The sequence below is a fragment of the Xiphophorus maculatus genome, chromosome 24 (assembly GCF_002775205.1).
Source record: "Xiphophorus maculatus strain JP 163 A chromosome 24, X_maculatus-5.0-male, whole genome shotgun sequence".
Lineage (NCBI taxonomy): Eukaryota > Metazoa > Chordata > Actinopteri > Cyprinodontiformes > Poeciliidae > Xiphophorus > Xiphophorus maculatus.
In genome coordinates this window covers 11,457,362-11,483,897 of record NC_036466.1, presented here as the reverse complement: position 1 = coordinate 11,483,897, position 26,536 = coordinate 11,457,362, and the positions used below count along the sequence as shown (strand labels likewise).

Genomic DNA, 26,536 nt, shown 5'->3' with positions numbered 1-26,536 from the left:
TATTTGATTTCCTGAATAAATTATGACCAAACCCATTTTATATCAAATAAAATTGCTTCCATTACGTCTTAAACTCTTTGTTCCCTAAAAAAATTTGTTCCCACAGACGATCAAATGAGTACGAAGGGGTTTTTTTTAGGAGCTGAACTTCCCAAAGTAATTTAAAAAACGCACCATCACGTTTTCTCACACAAGTTTATTCAACCATGACATCTCTTTCCAGGATGACAGAGAAACAATCTCCAGCTGAAGTTATAATAAAAACAGTGCACAGCAGGTTAATGGCTGAATCCTTACGTATCTGTTCATACATTTTATATCTGTGCTCTCAAACTTTGAAAGCAAATCACATCACACGTTACAGTCGGAGTAAAAAAGCAGTTGATTTAAAAAAACCTAATAAATATCCCTTTGTTATTGATATAAAATATAGTTTTCAAATATTCTCCATCTTGTAGCAAAGTGATAAATTGATAATACTCATGTGCCGTGGGCTGCAGTCAGTGTACAGAAGTGAAAAATATATATTTCACAGAGAAGAATCATCTAATCTTTGGTTTGTTCAGTCACTTGGATTTACTGGATTTACACGCCTACTCACCTATTTTTCTGTGGAATGTGATTCCAAGTTATTTGCATATTTTTGGCTGAGCATATCTAAAAAAAATTAAAAGAAAAGGCAGCTGGGGAAGCTGGAATACCTAAAAATAATGCTACTATCGGCTGGGGTTTGCAAGGCAGCCAATCCAGGAGCACAATTTATTTTTCTTGCAGCTGATTGGCTGAACACCCACAAAGGAAGATAAAATAGACTGTAGATGTTTCCACTCTGGTAATAATGCATATTGAAGAATATTTTTTGTCAGAACTATTAAAATAGTCAGTTATAAGCATTTTCAGCGGGCGGCTATGGTCCCTAAGTCCATATAAAAATGTGTAAAAAGCCTCTTTTTGTTACAGTAGCATCATCACTTCCTGGAGAAATGGAAAAATCCAACTTTTAATTTGAAATTCTTCTAAATTCTTCTACGCCACTCTCCAACATGGAAAAGACAAGCGAACATAGCATTGAAGCAAAGCAGATGTCTTAGTCTTCATATGGCAAAAAATGGTAACTGTTTCTCCTCCAAACAACCAGGAGTTTCTGGCAACTTGTTCATCTTTGCACATCCTTACTGTAATGTCCCAATTATGAAGGTTATCCAAACAGTTCTCAGGCCTTTGAACTGTAACTGGGTCAGAAAACAACCATTATTGCTCAGAGTGGTTCCTCTGGTACGTTCAGTCCTCATGTCATGCTGACCTAACAGAAATTAATGGACAGTTTTTGGTGTGAAAATTGTTTTAAACAAAAACTTGGAAAATGTATTTCTGGGTGTTGGAAAGAATGTTCCAGACCAGTTGTTGAACCATTATATTCAGGAAGAGAACTGTAATGAGGTGTTTACCATTAGGGCAGTTTAATTATCCAATCCAAATTGATTTTGTGGATGTGGAGAAAGCTCACTACCTTGTTCGCCAATGCATTTTGTTGGCGTATCCAGTCCTTGAAGAGCCAATCCAAGAGTTGTGATAGCTGTTCGCATTCTTGGCACAAAGTTGGGAAGAGCATGTCTATCTTCACTAAGGTAAAGTTTGGTCACCAAGGTCTCAAGGTGTAGTTGCAGCTTGCTTGAGAACCTCAAGAACTCATCTTTGGTTTTTGCAGACTATATGATTCTGTTTGCATCTTCAAGCCATGACCAGGAAAGCCATTAGTAGATCTATTGGTAGAGCCACTGCTCATCCACATTGAAAGAAATTGAGGTGCTTTGGGTGCCTCATTGGGTGGTCTTTAGAGTTGTCTCCAGGCATTTTGCATTGAGGAGATACGTGAAGACACCCAGAATCCACTTGGGGGACTGTAATACCTTCCAAATGTCCTGGACTCTCCTAATATAGCTGCAGAGTATCACTTGGAACAGGTTCCCCTCCTGAACTTGTTACCCATGTGACTTAATCTCAGAAAGTCGGAGAACAAAGGAAGGGTGGATGGATATTATGGATGAATGAATCACAATAAAGGAAGATTAATTCCTGGCCTGCCTTAATCTTAGAGTAGGGAAGCAGTTTGAAACCAAAAGTAAGCAAGAAAACAATGATATACCTCCAACATAAGACTGAGTCACCTGAGTTTAACCAGATGTGTAGGATGATTCTCTCTAGCACCATAAATCCAGGCTAAACAAACATAAAGTGATATTTCATGATAAAAACATATATACAATGCAACACAAACGGTGTGCAGACAAATTGAAGCTTAAACTAGATCTATCTTTGCCTGTTGTCATGGATGTAGCTGTTCTCGACACACAGCACAATGTAGGAGCTGGAGCAGCTGCTGGAGCTCTGCTGCAACAGGCTGCGGCTCTGCAGCGGCGACGCCATGCCCGTTAGCGCCCGTTCCCCGACGCGCCACGCCTCGCAGTAGCTGTCGACGTTCCGCTGACCCCTGCTTGTCGACCCGTGCCACATCATCTTCTCTGGCCTTGGAGCAGCAAACAAAGCGGCTGTAGTGACCCTATACTTTCAGGTTTTAGTCTCGTGTAGTGTTGCCTCACCATGTGTCGTCTTGGAGAACATCTTTGCCGTCAAAGGAGTAGATCGAAACGTTGTCCCTCATTCTGCTATCGCTGAAAATGCGGTTCCAGTTGTCGAACAAAACCTCATCCTGCAAACAAACATGCATCAGAATTAGCTTTTACAACTTTAGGGCTTTATTTTATCAAGCAGATTAGTTTCAGCACCTTCAGGTTGACTATTGGCACGTTCTCCCTGTTGGAGCTGTAAACGATGCTGTTGAGATCTTCCAGTTTGGAGGACAGGAAGGCTCGGAAAGTTCCCTTCATCCCAATGGCCTGGGCCTGGCTGAAGCACAGGAAATCTGCGCCGGAGATGCCTCGCATGCCGCCCTTCTGAGGGCTGTTCAGCGCAATCAGGTGAAGCTGAGGAAACAAATCACATCTCAAAGAATACTCGCACAGATTGAGTGGATTTTGACTGACTAAATTCTTCAGAAAACAACAAAGAAGGGGATTCTTTTGGTTGTTGAAGTTGTCCACGCAATATATCTGGACATTATGGAGGAGTGGCAAGAAGAAGACGACGTCCTGTTGGACAAAAAACATGTAAAAAAAAACAAAACTGACATTTTTGGATTGCAATCAAAATCCTACAGGGTACAAATCCAAAAGTGCTGGTAAAAAGCATCCCCTTCCTCAATGCTTCATTTTCTACACAGGGTCTGGACGCTCAACTACTAAGAAACAATTGCTTGCTTGAGAGGCATGTACTAGAACAAGCAAATTTCTTTTCTTTCAAAAAGTGAAGCGAAAAAGAAAATCCTTCAGGTATTTCTGGTATAGGAATTGTTTGTTGGGGGGTTTAATAACTGTACTCAAAATATTATTTTTACCAAGACTTGCTCTTCATTTCATTATAAATATACGTCCATCTTGTCTTACCGCTGGTCCTGAGGTGTGTCTGTGGATGGGAGCCTGGGGAACCGGAGGCGGCGGTCTCTGAGGACGGGTGACCGAGTAGCGGGGGTCCAAATATCGACCGTCTGGCTGGTTGAAGCGGTCCGTGTAACTGGGGTATCTGGGATTCGACGGCTGTGGGTAAACCAGATCTGTCTGGTATCGTGAGTCGGGTCGGAACCGGGGATCAGAGTCTGGGTTTGACTGTGATGGGGTCTGGATGACGGGGGGCGACGCCTCAACTGCGACGCCCTGAAAATAATGTTTAATGGGTTAAAAAACAAGAAGAGTTGTGTGGTTTAAAAACTGAAAACAGGAAACCACAACCACACTCACCGATGCACTGGGTAAAGAAATGTAGTTCCCAAGCTGAAAATAACAAAAATTTAAATTTTTAAAAAGTTTTTCTGGCAAATATTGGATCATTACTCAGAAACAAGTTTCACCTGAACTTGTCGGACTCCATCCCGGACTCGTACGTAGAGATCCGTTTGGTCGATAACGTACACCAGAGATCCTTCAGGCTGTCTTCTAGCTGTGGCCGCCATGGTGTCATAAGTCCTAAACACTGTCACCTGCAAACACAAAAAGATGACTCGGCATCTTCTTGTCCTGTTTTATTCATTTGTTTGATTCTTTATGCTACCATGGATCCAACAGGAGAAAAAAAAACAGCTGCAAGTCCATGAAGATTGTTCAGTTTCTTGGTTTTCAAGTAATTATTTAAATAATTATCCTCGTCTTTGGGATATGTTTCATAATATTTGAGATTAAAAATCATATTCGTCAATCTAAAAAAATCTATGTGTACAAAAACTCACTCCTGAAGAGTGTCCTGGAAGACCTGGAGCTCCAGGAGGTCCTGGGGGTCCAGGAATACTGATAGCTGTAATAAAACACAGAAAAAGAAAGACCTTTAACACATCTCTAGACAAAAGCTAATATGTTCCTTTTTCTTCTACAGTTTTTTAAAAACTCAATTAGTCCAGAAAATTAAGAAAAAGCCAGAAAGCTGCTGAGTATATAGTCACATATTTTATAGAGTTAAGTTTTTAGTTATGAAACTAGAGATGTAGAAAAATGCAAACAGCAGAAGGAACAGAAAAACAAAAACCTTTCAGCATTTAATAAACCTTTCACAGACATAAAATTCAACCCTGAGGACAACAATGGTTCATCATCCTATTTTCTGTGGTACTATATACTTGTAAAGACAAAAGTAAATAAATAAAATAATTAAACATATATCCCTCCTACGTTTGCAGTCATATCTCAAACAAAATTACCAAAATACCAATCTTAATTTTTCATAGAATAAAATGAAGTGTGAGGAAAAAGAAAATTTCTTACAAATTACTTGAGAGAAATTAAAAATGTTTATATATATATTTATGTGTTGCTGCTCTCCTGGAACTAGCAGCTCTACTTTCAGTTTTTTGGGATTTGTTAATATCATAATTAAGAGTTTATCAAGTAATAATGTGGTGTGACAGTTTATGCAGCCGTTTCATCACAATGTGTGGGTCATTATTAAATTAAATAGGTGTGAATAAACACATAAGTTCTTTGATTTCCCATAAATTTGTTTGTGGAGGTACTAATTTAAATGTCAACATCAAGAGTACAAATGAAATTCACACAAAAACACATAATAACCATATTAAAAGTTTTATTATGAAGCAGTAGTTAACTTTAGATGAGGAGAGAGAATAATCTGTCATAGTTTGAGTTTGTTTTTGTAACTGGACTCACTCTGTGTTCCTCCATAGGGCCCAGACAGAGATGGACCTGGAGGTCCTGGTGGGCCTGGTGGTCCTGGTCGACCGTCATAGCCTCTTCCTGGGGGTCCAGGAGGCCCCTGAGGGCCCGGTGGACCAACAACTGATTCTCCTTTTGGACCCTGGTCAGAGAGACAACTTTGATCGTCCCTAAGTCAGGATACTGGAATCTCACCCAGACAGAAAAAGGTAGAAATGTTGTTTTTTTCCATTCAGAGTTAATAACTTCTAGTTTTTTTAAATGTTATTATGTTCAAACTAGTAACAGGAAATGCCAGACATCTATCTTTGTGTCGCTTATGAATGTAAAATATATATATTATTGTTTTCAGAGTAAAAAAGTTAGCAGAAAATATAATGCTTCTATGTTGTGGACTAATTTTCACGTGGACATTTATTCAACCTTTAAAATGCATATATTTTCACCAAACCAATCACATGTGTAACATTTCAAGACTTTCATCATTTCATCAGTGCTTGAATGTCTGTGACCCACTAAAGTAGGGATGCATCCTGTAAAAAAGTCTGGCTCATCTTTGGGAATAATTTCCAGATGCTTGAAGATGCCAAATTCAGCAGTTCAAGTAATTATACACAAGTATCAACATGATGGGAATGTCTGACCATCATACAGCTCAGATTGGAGACGGGTTCTGGTCCAAAATGTGTGGAATGACTCCAGAACAGAAGTCGACAGCCTTGTGAAGATGCTGCTGAAGCTGGTAAATCAGCTTCATGACCCACAGTGAAATATGTCTGGACTAAAAGGGCGCTCAGCGAGGAAGAAGTCATTACTACACCTTGCAGTTTGCAAATGTCCACAGGGACAAGACCTTATTTTGTGGAGACATTTCCTGTGATCTGATGAAACTAAAGGAAAGCTTATACCACCCTAACTGTGAAGAATGGTGGTGGCAGCATCATGTTGTGGGGCTCTTTTGCTGCAGGAGGAATTGTTGCACTTCATAAATTGATGGCATCACAAGGAAACAACATTATTCCAGATGGACGATGATAGTCAGCATTCAGCCAAAGTGGCTCAAGTACAGCAAAGTCAAAGTTTGAACCAAAACTCCAGCAACTATTGTGAGGAGCTTGAGGACAGAAACCCAAAACATTTGACCCAAATCACACCGTTCAAAGGCAATTCTACCAAATACTGAGGAAATGGATGTAAACGGCGGTCTTACTTGTGGTCCAGGCGGTCCTGGTGAGCCAGCTCCTCCTCCGTATCGGGGGTCATAATAACCGCCGCCTGGTTCTCCTTTCTCTCCTTTCAAACCCTCCTCACCTTTCAACTCATTCTGGACAAAACCAAAACGGTTTTCATTTAAAAACAAACCGATTTAATCCGCAACACAGTTGGAATTGTGGAAATAGTGGTTGATTTTACCTTTAAAGTGTAAAAGTCAGAGCCTGTTCCCAGACCTGAAGGATAGAGGCGCACACTGTAAATATTTACCTCATGTTGTGTTAGTTTCATATATATGAACATCAAGTAATGCTACCTTGAATTTCAAGTATTCCTGGTGGTCCGGGATCGCCTTTCTCTCCTTTAACTGTGCAAAAAAATGAGGAATGAAAACATAAATAACAGCAAATTTTGTTTGTGAAACTTTGATTTGTACAAAAGAAAGTCTGAAACCTTACCTGCGTAATACCTTGAGTACTCATCATGCCCCTAAAACAAAGAGAGGAAACAGTCAGAGACAAAGTCATTGTTCTTTAATCTAAATGGAAATCAGATGTCTCGACCCAACTCACGCCTGGAGGTCCGGGGGGCCCAGGGGGCCCCGGAGGTCCTGGGATGCCCTGAGAAATAACAAACAATGAATAACATTTTCATGACTCACTTGTTCCAACACCAAAGCTTTTCACTTACAGGGTGACCGTATCCAGACCCACCGCCAGAGTCTCCCTTCTCTCCTTTGACCCCGTTTAATCCTGGTCGACCCTGAAATATTAAAGTCATCTTTCAGTCATTTTCTTATCTTAATAAAAACAATAGTTTAAAAATTGTCCTTAATGGAACAGAAACATACTGATCTCCCAGGAATACCAATCTCTCCTTTTGGTCCAGAAGAACCTTGTGGACCCTGGAGAAATAGTTACACTTGTCACATTTGCACAATCCTGGTATCTTGTCAAACAGATGAAAAAGTATTAAATCAGTACATACAGGAGGTCCCACTGGGCCAGGACTTCCTCTCTCACCCTGCGAATCAACAACAGTCACTTTAATTCTTAATTAAATCTAATTCATGGCTCAATGTCTGATACTTAATATCGAAGAAAGCCAAGAAAAACAGAGGAGGTTTTGCATTGGTGTACCGGCTGTCCTGTCAGGCCTCCCAGATACAACGGTCTCCCGTCAGGTCCCATGATAATGCCAGGCTCTCCTTTCTGTCCCTGCAAGATAAAAAGTATATATTTTCTCTCAAAACATTTAAAATGAGAGCAAAAATCTGCAATCTCCATCGCTGGTGAGAAGTTATTCAGATCGACCACCACATTAGTGATGGTTGGTCAGATCCAGATTTTCCAGGTTTTATCTGCTCATCTGTGTTATTAGTGGAGGAATGTGGATAAATTTTCACTAAAAGGACTGTCCTACCTTAGGCGCATATCCTGGAGCACCAGCATCCCCTTTGTCTCCTTTAGGCCCCACTGATCCCTAAATCAAACGACATACCACCATTACTTTAAGTTGAATGCTTGTCTCAATAAAGTGAGGTTGGTAGATGCATCGGTACGTACTTGGAGTCCTGCTCGCCCTGATCCGCTCTAAAGGAGGAGGAGAGACGGCTCATTAAACACAGAACAGCCTGGTTCTTACTTGGTAAACGTCAGTGAGTTTTAGTTTAGTTCGGGGAACTGGGGGAGCATCAACTCACCTGTCCCAATTCGTTCCAATAAACCTCGTTAAACTAGCAAGACAAAGTTAGGTTAGTTAGTAACAAGCGGTGAGGCAGGCAGTGACCGTGCAGTGAAGGAGGGAGAGGATGGTGACAAGTTGAAGGGTTAATTTCATTTTCCAATTAATGTACATTTATAGTTGGAGCTCTGACTCACATCTCTTGACGACGGCTGGTAGAGAATCTGTCCTGGTTGTCCAGGTGGTCCAGGTGGTCCAGGTGGTCCACCGTCTCGACCTGGACGACCCTGAGTTCAGAATAAACACACTAATTTAAGAAACGGCAAAAATATTTTTTCATGTGAACTTGGATTAACGCTTACTGAATGTGTTGTAGTTTAAGATTAAAGCACATTAGGATCTGCAAAACTTCAAATTGAAGTAAAAATAAGATTCTGAAATGTCATTTTAGCATCAGTATTTGAACAAACAATTAACTAATACAAACAAAAAAACTGAAAACAAAAGAGGTCTGAATGTAGAACCCTGTGGAACACCTTTTAGTCTTTTTTTAAAGCTATACAATATAAATTAGCTCATTTTTCAACAACAAAATTAAGACTCTTCTCAAAATACCAAATTAGGCAAACAGTCTTAAAGCAAACATTTTGGTTGAACAAGAAAATATTTTCCTTGCAGATAATAAAGTTAGACAGGACAAAGACAAGATTCCCTTACATTTTTCATTCAAAATTTCCAGACATTTCTCAATAGATTTAATCATTTGGAAACAAATATTATTGTGCCGATCTAACCTATCAGTTACTTCACCACCTTCTTGCTCCCTTTGCAAATATCAACAAACCACGTCACTTGCTTCATCATACAGTACTGCAGTTTCTCTGACTTTTCTCTAGATCCACTCTTACAGCAAACAATCTTTTTCTCAACATTTAAACCAATTGGCCTCACCAATCTTCTGAACCTCCTTCAACCAATCCCTCTTTAGCTGTTATTCAGGAAATAAAGGAAACTCACCGTCTCTCCTTTCTCTCCTCTCTCTCCCTGTTTACCCTAAAGAAATCAGGACAAGGAAAGATTAGTTTCTTAAATGACACATTTAACTATTATGTGTCTGGAAAAATTGCGTGATGAAGATGATCAGTACTGGTGTTCCAGGGTATCCATCAATGCCTGGAATCCCAGGAGGTCCCCTTGGTCCCTCTGCTCCTTTAGCTCCGTGATCCCCTGGAAAACCTGGCTTGCCCTACAAACCACAATTAAACATTTTTACATTTCATTTTTAACTAATAGATAAAATAAATAAAGTGGGGCACGGATGGCCTTTAAGGGAACTTAGCTGGACCAGTTACTCCTGCATTGTATGGTTAGCATTGATGCTAACAGACAATAAAACACAACAGCACTAATGTGGAAAAACATTTTTTAACATTAAACATTTATGTGAAAAAGTTTAGCAGATTTTTCTGGAAAATTTGTCACAAAAAAATCTATTTTATTATTTACCAGTTGTAAGATTTACAAAAAAAGAAAGAGCACCTAAAACAAGGCAGCAGCTTATAGAAAAACAGTCCAGTTGATTTTTAGTTCTGCTAAAAGCAATAGTTTTAAATATTTTTATTTACTACAAATAATTTTTGACACTACAATTCCCAGAAATGACTTATTAGTTGTACTTTACAAACTTTATCATGTTTTCTTATCCTACAAGCTTCAAAAACTCAATCTGACGTAATTACAAGAGCAGCTAAAGAAAATGAACCACAGGATTCATTTCCATTACTTACAGGTAGACCAGCAATGCCAGGTGGACCCTGAAAACACGATACAGTTCAGATCAGATAGTATAAGGATGACATAATCAGAGAACCAACTGTGTCCAATATGGCTACCTGTGGTCCAGGTGGACCTCTGAGGCCAGGCAGAGCATTTAGCACCTCATTTTGATTCCTCTGCATGGAGAAAATGTGAATTAGAAAGAATATTTGAACAGTTTTACACTTTTGTGATTTAGAGTTTTTAATCCTGTCATAAAAGGGATTAAATTTGAAACCGTTACTCACACTGCCAGCGAGGTACGGTGGCCCGGGTGGTCCAGGAGGCCCTGGAGGCCCGACTGGTCCCATGGGACCTGGAAGTCCTGCCAAACCAGACTGCCCAGGAGTACCCGTCCTTCCCGCATCGCCCTGACCACCCTGAGTCAGGATTACAAGCAGAAATATGGTGTTTTGTCTTGGAAAATTATGTTAGACGATTAATATTTGTCACTGAAAGGAGAAAAATTAGAGGAAAACAGAAAGAAAACGTTCAAAAAGTGGAAAAGCAGAGGCAGATTTCTAAATATTTAGACAAACGAAGAAGAAATAGAGCTTTATTTGAAACATTGCCATCTTTATGGAAATGGAAAACGTTAAAAAAGCAAAGCAGATCAGCAGAGAAGAAACCCGACCCAACCCAGTACCTGCTACCCATTACACACCGAAGAGGATGGAGCAAAGAAAGAGAAGAAGTAACTGAAAGGGTTGGAGTCCGTTGTGTCTTGCTAGAAGAAAGCAACAGAGAACCAATGTGGTTTTGCAGCAGCATTTCCTATTATTTTTAAACAGTAAACAAATCTTTATGGGTTTTATTTTTAACTATTTTAACTAACCTTTTCCCCAGCTGGACCAGGAAGGCCAAGATCACCACCGTCGCCCTAAAGAATAGAAATTAAAACATTATTGCTAAAGGCAAAATCATCATAAAAGCAGGTGGTTTCATTAGCAAGCAGAAAATGAAAACACTGACATGGCTACAGGCAGCAGGAGGCGCTGTTGTCAAACCATAACATTGAAAATAAACTACCTTCATCCCACAACTACCAGTAAAAAGTACTGGTTTGTGTCTGATTAAACGGTGCCTTATAGGATAACATATACTCGCATTTTCACGACTGAGATTTGGGGATGAGAACTTACCAGCACCGACAGTGGAAATCAAAAGTTTACATACACTGAATAAAAAGAAAAATCCAACTTTTTCAATATCAGACCAAATTAATCTTGTTTTATGTAATTTACAATTACCTAAATTATGATCATTTGCAGCAATAATTAGAGAAAGTGTCAGATTCCTCAAAATCAGAAGTTCAATGAGAGAAATACCAGATGATCACGTCATGGCTTGGGAAACTTAAAACAATTATATGCAAGAATTGACATGATGGGACTTTTCAATCATGCTGCTCAGGAAGAAGATTGGTTCTGGTCCAAAAAGTGAAAATTGAAGCCCAAACAAAAGCCAGAGACCCTGTGAAGACGCTGCTGAAGCTGCACAGTGACACATGTTCTGTACCGGCATGAGCTGAAAGGCCATTCAGTGACGAAGAAGAAATTACTCCAAAAAGAAACAGAAAAAGCCAAATTGTGTTTGCAAATTCACAAAAAAAATCATTTCTGGAGACACCTTGTGGCCTGAAGTGGAACTGTTTGACCAGTATGACCATCGCTACATTTGGAGGAAGAACTGGGATGTTGTACCATCCTGACTGTGAAGTATGGGGGTGGCAGCATCATGTTATGGGTCTGTTTTGCTGCAGAACGAACTGGTGAGTTTCATAAAGTAGATGGCATCATGAGGAGGTGGAAATATTGGTGCAACTTCTAAAATCATCAGCCAGAAAGTTAGAGCTCTGGTGTATCTTTTTATCCAGAATGTGTAAAGTTCTGGTTGTAGTTTATCAGAAAGATGAGTATTTTAGTTTCTTTTTAAATAATCTGAAGGTTGGTCAGCCCTAAATAAAACTAAAGTAGCCCTTACTACCTTGTGGAACCCCTTTTGTCCGATTTAGAAAGCAACAACAGACTTTTATGTAGACGATAATCAGTTTTACCTTTTCTCCTCTGAACCCAGATCTGCCAGGGAGACCAGGAGGTCCAGGTGGGCCCTGAAAACAAGAGAAATACAGATTTACACCCTTTGACTACTAAGTAATCAAACACAATACAAATTGGTTTCTCACTGGTAGGCCAGGGACTCCATCTTGTCCAGGCGGTCCAGGAGGTCCAACGGCTACTGGACCATCAGGTCCGACGAGTACTGAAGTACCAGGTGCCCCAGGACGGCCGGGCGGACCAGGGGGCCCACGAGGACCAGGTGCACCCTGCCCATCACATTTCACAACTGTCACTCTGAGATATTTTTTAACTCTTTTCTTAATGTTGAACAACTTACCCGGAAAGTTTCCAAGTCTGGGAATCCTGAACCCTCCATGTCAACAAATGTCTACAAAAACATTCACTGTGGTTAGAGTTTTTTGTTTTCACAAGTGAAGTAATGGCTAGAAAGGCGGATATTTTCACATACTGGACGATCACCAGTGCCAGGTCCTGGAGGTCCTGGAAGACCTGGGGGACCTCTTGGTCCAGGGGAACCGTTTCCAGATTCACCCTGGAATGATTTGGAGATAACAAATTATTACCGTAAATAGAGACTTCACATGATTAGCATAATGTCTTCATGTATCGCACCTTTTGGCCTTTCATACCAGCCGTTCCTGGAATTCCTGGAATACCCTGCGGTCCAGCAGGACCCTAAAAAAATCATAAAAGTAAAGACGTCAATGGATAAATAATCAGTCAATTCAGTGAAAAGTTCTGCTAAAATGACACTTACAGCTTTTCCATCCTCTCCTGGATCACCCTGAAGGAAAAAGAAATGGTCAAAAAACTAATATTTTTATTTAACCTTTTTAATTTCTCGCACTTACAGGCTGTCCATCAGCCCCTTGAGGTCCTTCAGCCCCTTCCAGCCCTGGTGGCCCGGGTGGCCCAGCTGGACCAGCCAACGGCTGCACAACAGAGCCGTCGCCGAGATTGAAAACCTCGGCTGCAGGTCCTGGAGGACCAGGAGGACCAGGGGGCCCCTGAACGCCACGTTCACCCTTTTTGCCAGGATATCCAAAACCAGTATCACCCTGGAGAGAATAACAGGTGGGCAAGCTTTTAGATGTTTGGTTTTACTTTGCTTAGATCTACATCACTGATGGTCCACTGATCGCTCCCCTTTCACCGTCACAGAACTAATGGTTCTCTTTCTGTTACCAATCAACCCTGATACCTCCCCCCATCCACTCCACCATGCCACCATCCTCTTCTCTAAACCTTCACTTTGAAAATTACATTAAGCCATCCATCGTTAGGACCTCTACTTCCTATAACCTCACTGTTCAATCTCTCTTCATACATGCTTTTCTTATTGTTTCACATCTATTTGGAAGATGTTTACACCATCTATAAAATATTTAACAGAAAATGCAGGTTGGGGTGCTGAAATCTGGACACAATGCTGCAAAGCTCAAAAGTGTAGATAAGGAAGACTGTAGACGTTAGCTGTAGTGCTAAGACAGTTTCCATTGTGAGTATTGATGGATATGAAGGCCTATTTGAAGTTTTAACTATTAAAATACCATTTTTAGGATATATTTGCAAATTCCATCTATTTACGGTGACTGTGTAAGAATCCACTACCCCAAAATCAAATAAGTGCAGTTCACATACCTTTTTACCCTTTTCTCCCTAGAAGGAAAGAAAGAAAACTGGTTATTTGTGTCAGATGTTAATGTTATCTCAGAAATGAGAGATTTCTTACTTTGTCGCCATGCTCTCTACCCTGAGAGGAAAAACTTGAGCCTGAGCTGCTGCCTGAATCCCCCTTTGGCCCTGCAAGACCTCGGTCCCCTTTCAAGCCTTTCTCTCCTCTGTCGCCCTTCTCACCTTTGCCTCCTAAAGAAGAGCAACAATTTAGCCTGTTTAGGATTAACAAATGTAAAAGGCAATGCTTTTTTATCAAATTGTTTCAAATGAAACCCTGAACCTTGAAAATCTCATCTCCAAAAAATATTTTTCACTTAAGATAATAGCTAATTAACTAATCAAGGTATCAACTTACAAAGCTAGCAGCTAGCAAAGTTAGCAGTGAATGATGCTAAATGCTAATTAGGCTAGCCTTTTAACAAGCTAACAACTTTATAAAGTTGATCTCTAGTCAATCTAACAGCTGCACCATCTTACTGCTAAAATATTTTATTATTCATGCTAATAACTAGGAAAGCTGGAATCTATATAGCTAAATCAACAGCTAACTGGTCTAAAAGCTAAATAAGCTAATTAAAGCTAACATGTTATCAAAACTAACCATAACTCAAGCTAACAACCAAGAATGCTAATCTTTTCACATGCTAAATCTACCAAGGCTGACTATAAGCCATGAGCTAATAGCGCTAGCAGCTAATAAAGCTAACTAGCTACTTAAGCTAACAGCAATTTAAAGACGGAATAATCCAGAAAATACATAGATGCACTAAAATGGTTTCAGATCATCAAACAAGTTTTAAAATCCCAAAATGCATGATGCCCCAATTTGAAGACATTTAAGGCAAGAAACAGTTATTAATATAATTTGTCCAGAAAGGCTTACAAAGACATTTCTAAGGCTTTGAGATGCAAGTGAACAGCAGTGAGAATTATTGTCTACTAATGGTGAAAATATGAAACAACCTTCCCAGAGTGGCCGACCTACAAAAATTACCTGCATATCTATTTTACACAGTACACAAAGACAGCAAAAGCAATTAAATATTTTTCATTCAGAAAACTATTAACAACCAAGCATTGGTGCAATGCAAAAGGGATAAACACCACACTTGACAACCCAGAGTCAAAATGCGCTAAGCTAACTTTTAAACACAGAAGTCGACCTTTTCAGCTCTGTGGCTTGTTATGAGTATTTAATGCTCCACTTACAGATTACAACTGACAAACTTGGCGCTTGGAGCCAAACTTCATTCTCAGGTACAGACATGTTGTATCAAGTGCATATTTCAGCTGATGAGACTTTGACGCTACATGAGTAATCTTTGGAAGAGGCTACTGTACTCTGAAGAAACATTTCTTTTTCACATTTTCAAACCGTTCAACAACTTGGAAAAAGTATTTCCAAGTTGAGTTTTCATTCTTTTCACCTGAGGTTCCTCTTCTGGCTCCTTTTTGGGATGAAATTGGGGGTACAGGTACTGGACGGAGGGGTGGAAACGTGGTCTGAGAAAAACAAAAACAGCGGCAAACTAAAAGTTACTTTCCATTAGATAAAAAACATCAACACAACTATATCAGATAGTTATTATTCCAGCTAAGAAATTTGCAAACCAACCGTCTTAGTGTTTTCTTTCCGACTCCCGTCACCAGAAACCTGACATGAAAAGAAACGTGTCAAACAAACGTGTTTCTTCACTTAAATTAAGATTTTTACTGAAACACTCACTTCATCAGCGTAATCCTCATAATCACAGAAACCCTGAAATGCCTGAGGGTTTCCCACAAGTCTTAGATCTCCAATCTCACCCTTAAAAGAAACAAATAACTTATAAGTAATGAAGTAAGACAGTAGAAGCATAAATTTGTAAAAAATATAGTTAACAACTAGAACTAAGAAGTAGTTTGAGGCCTGCAGTATGACTTCCTCACTGGTGAGACATTTGAATATTTCAGCTTCTTTTATTTGGTCACTTTATATAAAATATGTCTTCAGCACCAAAGTTCTGCCTTCTAAGTCCAAAAACCAACATTTTCCAACAAGGAATATAGTTTTTAACTGGTTGCTAGCTCTGGATTTGCATCCAAGAATATTAAAGAAGATAAAACCTGTGGTACCAAGGCAATTGTAAGAGTTACTTATTTATTACCTCAAACTTGTCTGGATCAGCTCTTCCTGCTTGACCCACAAAGATCATGCTTCCAGCATCCAGGTCCATTGGATCAGGCGAGCGCTCAAACCTCACGACTTCTGGATCCCTGTCACATTCTGAGTAAAAACTGACCTGTTCGCCATTCACAGACAGAGCAAAAACTTTCCAATTGATATCAAGCATTGGAATGTCAAAGCTGGCCGCCTCATACGAAGACTCAGAATCGGGTTCAGTGTAGAAGAACTGGATCTTTTGACGACCAGACTGTGGTGTGCTGAGCTTCACACCGATGTACATGAATTTCTGGGCGCTGTCTGTGATGGAGAAGAGGACGGATGCAGCAGGAGTGGAAGCGCTGAGGTGGAAAATGATGGTGAAGTCCCTGTAGAATGGACTGGGGACAAAGTTCTGGGCCCGTTGTCCTGATGACGATGCTGAGGTAAACCTGTAGGCAGTTCCTCTGCCCCTTGTAACTTTAGCGATTGAATCCGGTGGAGGATCTCCAATCAGCTGGTGCAAAACGACACTGCTTTTTTCTGCAAGAGAGACCGAGACAGAGAATAAAACAAGAGGATATAATGTGGACCAGATGAACAAAAAGTTGCTGGTAATCCAGTTCCCACAGACTGTAACAGGCCAAAAATAAACAACCAGCACATTTGAGAGCAATAATTACATTTTCATACACCAACAATCTCAAGGGGGAACAAGTTTTGGCCTTTGGCTGATTCTTGAAAGATGTGGGGTTTACCCCAGGGTATACATGATGTCAGTGTTTTGTTTCTGTGGAAATAATTTAGCAGTAAATTACAACCCTAACAAAGGCCATTTAATGGGAAATTGCAATCTAACATGTCTGCAACCTTTATTTCTGTACGTTTTGGCTAGACTATAACTTGAGGTGGGAAGAAATTGTCTAATAAATCTAATGTGCAATAAACACATTGAATGTAATGTCTTAAGGCTGATTCAACTCCTGAGAGGGGCCCACTTTGGTTATGCAGTAAGGATTATCTTCTTATGGCTTGCTTAAAGCTGGTGTTTTTGGTCAGTGGTTGTTTTCACTTACTTTAATGCATGTAATGCAGAATCAATGAATAAAAATAGACTAATCTGAGGTATCTAAGATCTCAGCGGGAGAGAGACGGATTGTAGTCTAATGGTGAAAGAGAGCTGAGCCAAATAGCAAAGCTGTTGGTTTATCATTCCAGATCCTCGTCTTGTCAGAATATGGAACACAACCCAGAGTAAATATCAACCAAATTAACGTTTAAATATAAGAGGGATGTTTATGTGGGCCTTGCCAACCTTGTGCCTTATGAGTCATATTTAATGCTCCAGTTGCAGATTAAAATGGACAGAATTGGCCTTTGGGGTAAAACTCCATACTCTGTTCCAGACAATTAGTGTCAAGTACATATTTTAGCTGACTAGACTTTGACGCAGCATTACTAATCTTTGGCAGAGGCTTCTGGATTCTGAGGTATCACTTCTGTTTCACTTCTCCAAGTTGTTCTATAACTTTTGACTATATTTCTTGATTTAGTTTAGATTTTGTTTCACCTGAGGTTTTGATTCCAGCTCCTTTTTGGTGTGAAATCGTGGGCTTGGAGACTGAATGGAGGGATGTAGAAGAGACCTGAGGGGGCAAAAGTGTGAAACTGAGATTTATTTTATGTTAAATATAAATATGCACAAAATCCTCAACACAGTTAAAACATCTATGTTTATTCTAACTGGACAATCTAAAGAAGTCTACAAACCTACCGTCTTTCCTGTTTGCTTCCTATCAGCCTTTCTGTTGCCATCATCTCCAGAACTCTGAGACATGACAAGGAATGTGTTAAACTAATGTTTTGATTCGCTTTAATTGAGATGATTACAGAAAAACTCACTTCATCTGCGTAATCATCATAGTCACAGAAGTCCTGAAATGCCTGAGGGTCTCCGACGAGTCTTAGCTCTCTAATTTCACCCTGTAAGGACACAAACAACTTGTAAGCAATCAAGTATGATAAAGAACCATGAATAGTTAAATTTATGAAGAGAGGGACTCTTGACAGAGCACAGGAACGGGAGACAGAGGCAAAAAATGTGGACTCTCTAGTTGGAAAACTGTGGATTATGGGACAAGGTGGATCCAACCTTCATCAGCACTCTTATGTGCCGATGTGAACACTGGTTTTGAGAGTGCTAAGGAGACGTTGAACAGACCCTGTTGCTTTAGCTCCAAGCATTAAGTAGTGTCCTTATGCTTGGGGAAGTCCTCTGAAAAGATGGGAAGTAGACTGTGGTCCTCTAAGAAGATGACAAGAGGGTTCTGGTGCAGTAGAGAAGGCACCGACCAGATTTTCCTGACCGGTAGTTGAGGTTTCTGTCAGGCCTGTAGCACAGAAGTGGAGGCGTCTCAATGAAAATGCCATCATCTGTGGCCCTATTGCAGGCTATAGGGGATAACATCCTCTGGAAGCTCTTTGGACCAACTCCAGGTGAATCCAGCACCAGCTTAAACCCACCAGTCCAGTTCTGCAGGATCCCTATGGGAACGGTGTGCTTGGCCCACAATTTGGCTGGATTCTTCTGTCAAGAAGTGTGTGGTTGACACACACTAGAGATTGGCAATTAAAGGTTCAATAAAAAAGAAATCTTACAGAACTAGAAAGAAAGTGAACATGACGTGGAGTACGGACAGAGTAAGGCTTGACTAAGTAGATAAAACCTACTTAGACAAATGTAAGAGTCACTTATTTATTACCTCAAACTTGTCTGGATCAGCTCTTCCTGCTTGACCCACAAAGATCATACTTCCAGGATCCAGGTCCATCGGATCAGGCGAGCGCTCAAACCTCACGACTTCTGGATCCCTGTCACATTCTGAGTAAAAACTGACCTGTTCGCCATTCACAGACAGAGCAAAAACTTTCCAATAGATATCAAGCATTGGAACGTCAAAGCTGGCCGCTTCATACGAAGACTCAGAATCGGGTTCAGTGTAGAAGAACTGGATCTTTTGACGACCAGACTGCGGTGTGCTGAGCTTCACACCGATGTACATGAATTTCTGGGCGCTGTCTGTGATGGAGAAGAGGACGGATGCAGCAGGAGTGGAAGCGTTGAGGTGGAAAATGATGGTGAAGTCCCTGTAGAATGGACTGGGGACAAAGTTCTGGGCCCGTTGTCCTGATGACGATGCTGAGGTAAACTTGTAGACAGTTCCTGCGGCCCTTGTAACTTTAGCGATTGAATCCGGTGGAGGATCTCCAATCAGCTGGTGCAAAACGACACTGCTTTTTTCTGCAAGAGAGACCGAGACAGAGAATAAAATTAAACCTTTGAAACATTTCTAAACCTAAAATAAAATCCTCCTGGTGTTTAACACCAATTCTAAGGTGCAGGAGACCTACAAGTTTGCTCCAACACAACTGATTCAAAGGGTTGCACAAACCTATCCAACATGTCTTCAAATTCTGCAGTCCTGTGAATAACCCACTGATTAAAATGTATCGAATCAGAACGACTCTGTAACAAACAGTCTAATTACTAATTAGGAAATCTTATGTTGGGGTTTAAAACAAAACCAGGCACAAGCTGCTGCAAAGATAGTTAAAAATCAAATGGAGCAATGAGCACCGGAGGAAAAACAAATAAAGCTGAAGGTTAAAAAGAAACCTGAAATTTCAACTAGCAGAGTCCTTGAGCAATACATCTGAGACATTTAGATACAGAAACACAAGACACAGAATTATGAGCTACATTTATGAGACAGAGTGGGCCCTATGAACAAAGACCTGATGATAATCCAGCTCCCATAGACTGAAATATGCTAAAAATGAAGAAGTAACAGCTTTGAGAGCAATAAGACATTCTGATACACCAACAGTCACAGGGGGAAACAAATTTTGGCCTTGTGCAGATTCATGGGAGACATGGAGTTTTCCCAAGTTGATGTGGGATGTCAGTGTCTTTGAAGCAGCATTACTCACTGAAGGAACTATATACAATCTTTCAGGTCTGGAAAAGCTTTTTGACGTCTTTGGAGAGCGTTGATAAGGAAAACAATGTTTGGTTTTGCTCCTGGACTAATTACCTGGATAGATTCCAACAGAAACGGTACAAGGATTTTACCCTTGAGCAGATGGGACACTACAATATTTCCATGACAAACTAAACTGTAAAAAACACCCATGATAATTAGCTACTTAAAAGAGCTCTACGTTGTTTCCTCTTAATTTAGATGTAAATTTAAAGAAAGCAGCTTTAAATCTTCCCAAGGAGATGCCAATGTAACAATCTTTTATTGCAAAACCGTGCAGCTTTATTATTGTTTTCTTGTGTTTAGCTTAGCGTGGACCTTTGTGGGATTTTGATCCAGCTGAATCTGGGGTGGGACAGGGTGGTCTTCTTCCCACTGAGGGCACCTGCTATCAGTTCATCTCCCATGAATGCAGCTGCTGCAGCTGTTGCAGCTCATGTGTGTAGAGAAAGTTCACTTCAGCAGGGTAACTTGCTTTTAATTGAGACCCTCCAGTTCTGCTCTAATTGGATAAATTTCCCCATCTGGAAGTTGTTTAAACCAACCACAGTTTCTCCACAAACATAAACCAGAAGTAATCAAATGAACCTCCACTGAACAGGAACAATTTCTGCCTAAAAATCAGACATGCAGTTTTAATTTGATTACACTTGCAACCTGTTTCCTGACCTGTAGAGTTATTTAAGGTTTTTCTAAGAGGCTGGCTTCAGAAGACAGATTTATACATCCTACATCCAAGAATCTTACATTTTATTAAAGAATCTGAATTATTAGACAGAAAGTAGATGTATTTCCTCTTCACTTTAGTTTATAAACCTTTAAAACATTGGATCAGTTGGTCCAGTGGTGTGGTCAAACTTTTCAAGACAGTGAAGATGATGGTGGACCTTTGGAAACACTCCATCCTCAGCAACAATGTTTCTACACTCCTGTTTCCTAAAACATCATTTCTCTGGACCTGATATAGATATTGGACTTCCTGCAACTCAAGTTGTACAGCCTTCTACAGAAACCGTTTTTTTATTCAGTCTGCCCTGTTTCGTTTCATGTCTACTGAGAGAATCATCGAGACTAACCATCCCTCCGTCCAGGACTTGTACATATTTCACATGATTACTGGTGTATCATTTCCAGACATCTCAGAGAAATGCATCACTGGTTAACAAGTTGAAGGAAAAGCCTCTTCCAGCAGTAGTCAGAGGCTCAGATGGACAGATGGGCAAACAGGAGGAGGAAGGAAATGCGTGTCAGATATCCATGGGAAAGTGGACCATGAGGGATGAAGCACACAGCCCCAAAAGAATAAGACTGACAGAAAACACTGGTAGAAACATGCCAGAAGGCCATTATGGAGCAAACAGGATTCCTCCAGAGGTTGAAGAGAGCCTCCTATCCTCCCCGGGGGAGACATATAGATTTCCTTGTAGAAATCTATCCAGGCAAAGATTTACTACTTAAACCTTAAATTGTTACAGATACAAAACATAAATGGCTTCAGAAACACTAGTTAACTTTCTTCTTGACCTAAAATGTCTTCATTGGTAGAAAAAAAAAGAATCATTGTGCGTAATCTTTGTAAGTACTATTTCCAGCCAGGACTGAATTTCACCTAATTGTAAAAGCTGCCTGTCTTATTAGGCCGAACAAACCCGGCAGAGTGATGCTAATCTGACCACATAATGACACACTGTGCTAAATCACACCCTTTATCCTCAAATAACCTGAAACCGAATACTGGCGTTCACACAGTCAGCAAGAGACAAACATTTTCGCTAACCTGCTGCTCAGCTGTAGTTCTGTCCTCTGGAGACCAACCTGTTAACCAACCCGCTGATAGGGGTTGGTTAACAGGGGTTACTGTGAAGTTTCATGATTTAAAAACATACTTTTAAGCCAAGAATTTGGTCCAAGCAGAGAAACAAGACATTGAAGTATGTAATTAATGAAAAAGTTCTCACTATTTCCAATAGGACAACTCTTTGCCTTCCACTAAAATATTATACGACATGCATACATTGCAGAGCAAAAGGCTCAAACTGCTGGAGGGCAAGAGTCCACACTTGAATTAAACAGCTAAACTTCCTCACCAGCATGCAGTCAAGCTCTGCAGAGTTCAACATATCAGGTAATATTAGAGCCAGTTGTGCTGAAGCAGAGCGACATCTAAAAGTTGCAGACGACCGCAACAGTTTGAGACCGCTGGTGTAGAGGAAGGAGCAATCTTTGACCAATCCTCTGATGCTCTTTTCTCTTCAGCTCACCTCACAGGTGAAATTAAGTCTGTAGACTAACATGGGCATTGAAGAAGGTTGATTTTATGCCCTCAAACTCTTGTTTGTGTCAACTTGACTGTACATTTTGAATCACTATCCTGCTGCAAAACCCAACGATGACAGAGCCCATCAGATTTATTTTTCAAAATTATATTTCAAGAAATATACCAAGACATGTATCGCCAACAATATTCACAAAACCTTTGGAAAGAAAACAATTTGACCACAACATAAATCAGAATGTCAAGATTTCTTTAGAAACTTGGAAATACTGCAGTTTTCCTCCCAGATTATCAGTCACTCATTTAGTATTAAAACAAAACAATAACATAGACAGGAAGTGACATCATGACCCATTGGTAGCCGACATCAAGTACTAGCCAGTTACGGTTAGCATGACTTTGCCTGATGAAGTTGAAATAAAAGTTTCTCTTAAATAATTTGTTCACAGAATTTTGTTTCTCCAATAGAAACAATGAACAAACAATATCTAAGCTTTGAAAGCTCAACAAACAAACTAAACAAAGTCATTTTGCAGCATAAATTGTGTCTCAAGTTTCCTTTAACATGATTTTAAAATATAATCTCATTCTCATGTCTTGTCTTGTATCATTACTCCTCCAATAGGTATTCTTACACGTTCCTAGATCTTATCATCTTTACAATTACCTTCATTAGTCCTACAAGAAGCAGAAAAGAGGAGAGAATTGGCTTTGGGTGTCTGAGAATATCTTCTGAAACCAGCTTTGTTGAAAAGTGCAGCAGAAACTTTATTCAGGAGTATTTTGGTGCTGCAAGCATGTTCAGGAAATTAGGTTAATTTCTGAAAAATTGGATTTACTACCTCCTTTAAGCTCCAGCTCTAAGTAGTCCAAAAATACATTAGGGTAATTTGTAGAGACTTTAAAAAGTATCCAAGTATAAGAAAATGTTTCAGCTGATATCACTTTAAGTTCATAGAGGCCAATTCCAAGCTTCAATAAAACCCTTTTTCAGACAGCATCCCACAATCAGCCTGCTCATCTCCTAATTATCTGCCCAACACTCATTTGCTGCAAGTGTTTCTGGTTTCAAAGGGTAGGCGACTGGCTCTGCCCTTTGACCCCTGGCAGAAGCCGCAAACTGCCTTGTGTCACACCAGCGACAAGGCTTCTCTTTTTTTCCAACCTCGACATTGTTGCTCTCTCCCAAACCAAGGACACAATATATGCAGTCTTCCCCAAGAAAAAAACGATTTCCCACCCACAGCATCCATCAGAAATGTCATCTGCAGCTTCCACCCCTACCCAAAAAAGTTTCTCCCACAGCAATGACCTCACTGACTTTCCCTCTCTGGGATTATGGAAAGGAGCAGATCCCAGTAACTGATTAGAAGTCAGCACAATGAAGAGGAGATATAAACCAGAACAGAAACGGAGGACTGGGATGGGGGAAAACCCGTCTGACTCACTGATACTGAACAAAAAAAAACAAAACCACAATTTTATTACTGATAATCCAATGAAAATCTAAATTATTGCACAAAAATGATAGAAGAGCCTGAATATGTGCCAAAACAAATTCTGTAGTGCTTTCTAGTGGGTTGCAACAATGTTTTGTCTTCATTCCCTATTTTGATTTTAATAGTTTAAATGCCTAATAGCCCTTAATATGCATTAACTCCCATACTGTAGCATCCATGGTCTTCATTAAATCTGCCAGAGTGATTAAATGGTTCTGATCTCCAGGTAACCTGTTCAGATTCTGCGATTTTAGTAACTTTGCATATTTTCTTTGGTAATCAACTACAGTCGCTGGTTTCTACTGGTTATAAATAGTTATTAGTCAAATTATTAGCTTTGGTCTGGGCCCACTGATAATTAATTCTTACTCATATTGTTATTAGCCACATTAGCTGATAATAATCATGAATTACGATGTCTGCAGACGACATTGTGATTTTTATGGATCAGGAATAAGAAGGTCAGGAGACATGAGGAGAAAAGAATGAAAGTGGGTGACAGTAACACATAATACATGTGTGAGAACAAACTCCAGGGAGTAAACGGTTTGAAGATGAATGAGTTTAAGTACTCAGGGTCAACTATCCAAAGCAATCGGGAAGTGTCAGGAATGATTTGTGACAAGAGGCTGCAAGAGAAAGCGAAGGTTTACAAGTTGGCAGTGAGACCTGCTATTATATATAGACATATATATCCACGGCTATATATCATTAAGACTGGAGAAGATGTTGAGTTTTCACTAGGAGTGAGAGAATAGACAGCTCCGGTTCAGTAATTTGAGACAAACTTTGAAGTTGAGGTGGTTTGGGGATGTGCAGAGGACAAATCAAGCAAAAGTTGATCATTAAGAGTGAGAAGGAAAAGAAGAAGACCTGAACTCCTTCATTTCTTCCACATTTTGATCAATTTAAGTTGATTCTTTGCATGTGTTTCAAGTTTAAAACCCGTAAAACTATAATTTGTACTTTGCAATATAGAAAAAGTTGTCTAAATATGAACCTGGAACATCTGTCCATTAAATTTGGGACATTTGTATGAACTGTTCCTATGGGAAAACATACTGACAGTTTTATGGAGCACAGTTCAGAGGTTAACCCTGAAAATTAGCTGACGACCCGACACTGCTAAGTTTATAAAGACTAAAACACAAAAAAGAGGTTTTTTAGCATTACATCCCTTTGGATTTTACAAAAAAGAAGAAAAGCTTTTAAATTATTTCTTTACAATGCGACTTGATTTCAGCATAAAAGGGGATTTTGTTTATCTTGAGTAACCAGAATCGCAGTAAATAAGACGTCAGGTAACTCAGAAAAGTCAAACAATTTCATACTATTATACTGTTTCATTTTGTTTCATTCTCTAGGACACAAATCAAAAAATGTGATTTGATTCACTAAACTGTAACCAGCAGCTACATTTACTAATTTATTGATATGCATCGATGCTAAAATAGTAGAAATAATCCTGACAATATGGACAGTTTAGTTTTTTTTATTTTATTGCAAATTTTACACAAAAATAGTCGAAGACTTTGGATTTAAGTGACTACCAACTCCGACCTGCAGGTGGCAGTATTTCTTACTTTTATGATACTGGTGCCTCAGCCTTACTTGATGTTAAGTGATTGATATGGCAAATAACAAGAAGTTACATTTAAACTCAGGCATAAATATTGTAAAATTCATCATTATTTAATTTTGAGAAAACAGAGAAATCTATTTATTAATATTTAAACAGTTTGTTAATGGGTTTTATCAATTGGCCCAAAATAAAAATGAGTTTGACACCCCTGATTTAAAATATAACATATTAACTTAAGTTGCTTCATGTTGGACACGTCTAGCCAAAACGTGTAACGACATTTAAAACTACAGACACAAACAACGTTGACCAGATCTGAAATGTATCGGCACTCAGGATACATTTCAATCCACCGGGTTACCTGTCCTGCTACCAACAGCTGCACACCCAGGACTCTCGTACTCCTGCTCTGTTTCCGGCAGGAAGTGACAGTCCACCGGGAGACGCCCGTTTTCCAGGGACGCCCAGCAGCTGTCCTGCATCACGTGGCAGAAGCCGCGACAGGGAAGAGGTGCAGCGGGAACCGGGCACCTGGGTGCCAGCAGGAGGCAGAGGAACCGCTCTGTGTCGCGGTGACACCCCGCCCTCACAAGCCACACCCACTCCCGCAGGACAGCATCCACCTCCTCCACGGAAGTGTGGTTGAAAAAGTTTGGCAGCGAGAAAACGTTTGGCTGTTTGCATATCGGCCAATCAGAGGGGACAGGGAAGCAAGGTGAAGTGGTGTCAACGCCGGACCAAAACCGATCCCCTTCCCCAACCCCCTGCTCCACCCTCGCCCCTCTCAACCTGCCTTTTTCATCTGTACTGTTGGGCTTTGCTGCCTCCACCGTCCCTGTCAGGCCTCCACTGGTAGTCCAGGCGGTTGTAGTCGCATCCCAGTTGTCGACAACCTGACGTATTCCTGTTGCCACTTTAAGGATTTCCTCCCCAACCTGCGATATTTTCCCATCCTCCGTCCCTTCTGTCACCAACACCCCACTGGGAGTGGTGGCTCCTTCTGTGGTTAGGCTTAATGTTGTAGATTGAGGTTGTTTGGAAAACCACCAAGCCTCCAAGCTGCCAGCACAGAGAACCAGGAGAAGTGACCACATCTGGATCCCCGACATGCTGCTGCTGCTGTTTCCCTTCAGCACAGAGCTCCACTGTTTCCCCTGAACGCCACCTGTTAGCCAGACGCTCAGCAGTCAAATCCAGGCTGACCGGGGCTCACTGAGCGTCCGCTGTATGGCAGCTCAAACATAAACCGCTCA

At 40.3% G+C, this 26,536-nt stretch overlaps 2 protein-coding genes across 6 annotated transcripts in view; one reads left to right on the top strand and one right to left on the bottom strand.

The window, feature by feature from the left end:
- Window positions 1–26,536, top strand: part of LOC102228431 (NLR family CARD domain-containing protein 3-like) — a 971,185-nt gene that overhangs the window by 254,113 nt on the left and 690,536 nt on the right. The window lies entirely within an intron of this gene.
- The window catches only part of LOC102216429 (collagen alpha-1(XVIII) chain-like), a 35,887-nt gene continuing 9,527 nt past the window's right edge, over window positions 177–26,536 (bottom strand). The window contains exons 1-46 of one of the 4 annotated variants that reach the window (XM_023329323.1): window positions 26,077–26,515; window positions 18,650–19,188; window positions 17,790–17,870; window positions 17,662–17,715; window positions 17,458–17,533; window positions 15,892–16,430; window positions 15,471–15,551; window positions 15,360–15,398; window positions 15,172–15,247; window positions 13,800–13,933; window positions 13,709–13,726; window positions 12,919–13,125; window positions 12,825–12,851; window positions 12,680–12,742; window positions 12,516–12,599; window positions 12,384–12,434; window positions 12,172–12,312; window positions 12,043–12,096; window positions 10,822–10,866; window positions 10,651–10,713; window positions 10,235–10,366; window positions 10,064–10,123; window positions 9,959–9,985; window positions 9,319–9,417; window positions 9,189–9,224; window positions 8,369–8,458; window positions 8,191–8,223; window positions 8,054–8,080; window positions 7,911–7,970; window positions 7,628–7,705; window positions 7,476–7,511; window positions 7,339–7,392; window positions 7,179–7,250; window positions 7,061–7,108; window positions 6,947–6,977; window positions 6,805–6,855; window positions 6,690–6,724; window positions 6,487–6,600; window positions 5,271–5,418; window positions 4,340–4,404; window positions 3,965–4,093; window positions 3,855–3,887; window positions 3,504–3,770; window positions 2,787–2,984; window positions 2,601–2,710; window positions 177–2,527 (exon numbers count right to left, since the gene is read on the bottom strand). In XM_023329323.1, coding sequence (XP_023185091.1) covers window positions 2,311–2,527; window positions 2,601–2,710; window positions 2,787–2,984; window positions 3,504–3,770; window positions 3,855–3,887; window positions 3,965–4,093; window positions 4,340–4,404; window positions 5,271–5,418; window positions 6,487–6,600; window positions 6,690–6,724; window positions 6,805–6,855; window positions 6,947–6,977; window positions 7,061–7,108; window positions 7,179–7,250; window positions 7,339–7,392; window positions 7,476–7,511; window positions 7,628–7,705; window positions 7,911–7,970; window positions 8,054–8,080; window positions 8,191–8,223; window positions 8,369–8,458; window positions 9,189–9,224; window positions 9,319–9,417; window positions 9,959–9,985; window positions 10,064–10,123; window positions 10,235–10,366; window positions 10,651–10,713; window positions 10,822–10,866; window positions 12,043–12,096; window positions 12,172–12,312; window positions 12,384–12,434; window positions 12,516–12,599; window positions 12,680–12,742; window positions 12,825–12,851; window positions 12,919–13,125; window positions 13,709–13,726; window positions 13,800–13,933; window positions 15,172–15,247; window positions 15,360–15,398; window positions 15,471–15,551; window positions 15,892–16,430; window positions 17,458–17,533; window positions 17,662–17,715; window positions 17,790–17,870; window positions 18,650–19,188; window positions 26,077–26,392 — 4,938 coding nt within the window. In that variant the 5' untranslated portion in view covers window positions 26,393–26,515 and the 3' untranslated portion in view covers window positions 177–2,310. Of the gene's footprint in view, window positions 2,528–2,600; window positions 2,711–2,786; window positions 2,985–3,503; window positions 3,771–3,854; window positions 3,888–3,964; window positions 4,094–4,339; window positions 4,405–5,270; window positions 5,419–6,486; window positions 6,601–6,689; window positions 6,725–6,804; window positions 6,856–6,946; window positions 6,978–7,060; window positions 7,109–7,178; window positions 7,251–7,338; window positions 7,393–7,475; window positions 7,512–7,627; window positions 7,706–7,910; window positions 7,971–8,053; window positions 8,081–8,190; window positions 8,224–8,368; window positions 8,459–9,188; window positions 9,225–9,318; window positions 9,418–9,958; window positions 9,986–10,063; window positions 10,124–10,234; window positions 10,367–10,650; window positions 10,714–10,821; window positions 10,867–12,042; window positions 12,097–12,171; window positions 12,313–12,383; window positions 12,435–12,515; window positions 12,600–12,679; window positions 12,743–12,824; window positions 12,852–12,918; window positions 13,126–13,708; window positions 13,727–13,799; window positions 13,934–15,171; window positions 15,248–15,359; window positions 15,399–15,470; window positions 15,552–15,891; window positions 16,431–17,457; window positions 17,534–17,661; window positions 17,716–17,789; window positions 17,871–18,649; window positions 19,189–26,076; window positions 26,516–26,536 lie in introns of those variants that run through there. The other 3 variants (XM_023329326.1, XM_023329324.1, XM_023329325.1) reach the window with 3 other exon arrangements.